The sequence below is a fragment of the Monoraphidium neglectum genome (assembly GCF_000611645.1).
Source record: "Monoraphidium neglectum strain SAG 48.87 unplaced genomic scaffold scaffold03911, whole genome shotgun sequence".
Lineage (NCBI taxonomy): Eukaryota > Viridiplantae > Chlorophyta > Chlorophyceae > Sphaeropleales > Selenastraceae > Monoraphidium > Monoraphidium neglectum.
In genome coordinates, this window is record NW_014009718.1 from 4,032 (window position 1) to 5,218 (window position 1,187).

Here is a 1,187-nt window from a genome sequence, read left to right on the forward strand (position 1 = left end):
CCGCCGGTACCGGCGGTGGCTGGGATCCGACGGCCGCGCAAACCGTGGCGGCCCTGTCTTGCTCCCTGCCCCTTTGGGCTGCCCCCACAGCTCGCCTTACCAAGCGGCCACCCTGGGCCCCGGCTCCAGCCTTCCCCTGTGTGGCTGTTGGCAAGCGATTGTTCCTAAGCAAGCAACTGCGCACACCCGCACGTGCGCATATACACACACACGTGCGCGCGCGCATGCGCATACACACACACATGAGAGTAACACACACAAACACACACACGCACGCACACACACACATACACACACACACACATACACGTGCCCCAGATCCACCTCACCTATTGGGGCACTCCCGACAAGATGGCGGTCACCTTCGCATCAGGCAACGGCCAGACCGTCATGGGACCGCCCCCGGCCGGCCCCCTCAAGGCCACGACGGCCGCCCTGGCGCAGTGGGGCGTGTCAAAGGACAAGCTGAGTCGCAACGCGTCATGCATTACGTCGGGTTATGTCCAGAACCAGTACCCCCACCTGCAGAGCCCCAGTTACGTCAGCCCCTACCTCACCACTTGCATCATGACAGGTGCGACGCGCGCGCATGTGTGTGTGTGTGTATGTGCGTGTGTGTGTACGTGTGCACGTGAGCACACATTGTTTTGGGACCGTTGTTCCACGCGTCGGCCTGCGTTTTTGTGGTCAGCAGCCGGGCTCCAGGTATCAGCGGCGGCCGGCGCTTTTGACGCCTGCTCACGGGCGTTGGCTGCAGGGGGATGACTTTGACGTTGCACGCGGGGTTGGCACAGGGTTGCAGTGCTCATGGTGGGCCAGCCACAGGGCATGGCACAACCAAGGGGATACCTGCCAGCAGCCTGCTTCTTTGTGGCAGCAATGGGAGCAGCTCTCTTCGCGAGCCGCCCACGAGCCGCCTACGAGTCAGCACGAGGGCACGCGCACCCCCACCCGCATCTGCCAGCCCGCACCCTGCCCCCTCTCCAACGCGCGCCCCCCCTCTCCCGCCCGGCGCGTCTCCACACCCAGGCCTGCCGACCAACAGCCTGATTTGGTACCGCGTGGGGTGGCCCGAGTTCGACTCCTGGTCAAGCCCCGCAAACTTCAAAACGTTCAAAGCGAAAGACAACTTCCCATTCAAGGTGGGGGCCGAAGGCGCATTGGGGCAGGGGCGGGATCGCAGGCGG

The 1,187-nt window shown here is 64.2% G+C and overlaps 1 protein-coding gene across 1 annotated transcript; it reads left to right on the forward strand.

Annotated features, from left to right (window-relative positions):
• Positions 1-351: 351 nt before the first annotated feature.
• Positions 352-765, forward strand: MNEG_13574 (hypothetical protein; the record flags this gene model as incomplete). Its single annotated transcript, XM_014037955.1, has 2 exons — positions 352-574; positions 758-765. 2 exons carry the CDS (start codon positions 352-354, stop codon positions 763-765), a joined length of 231 nt encoding a protein of 76 aa, XP_013893409.1.
• Between the last annotated feature and the right edge of the window lie 422 nt (positions 766-1,187).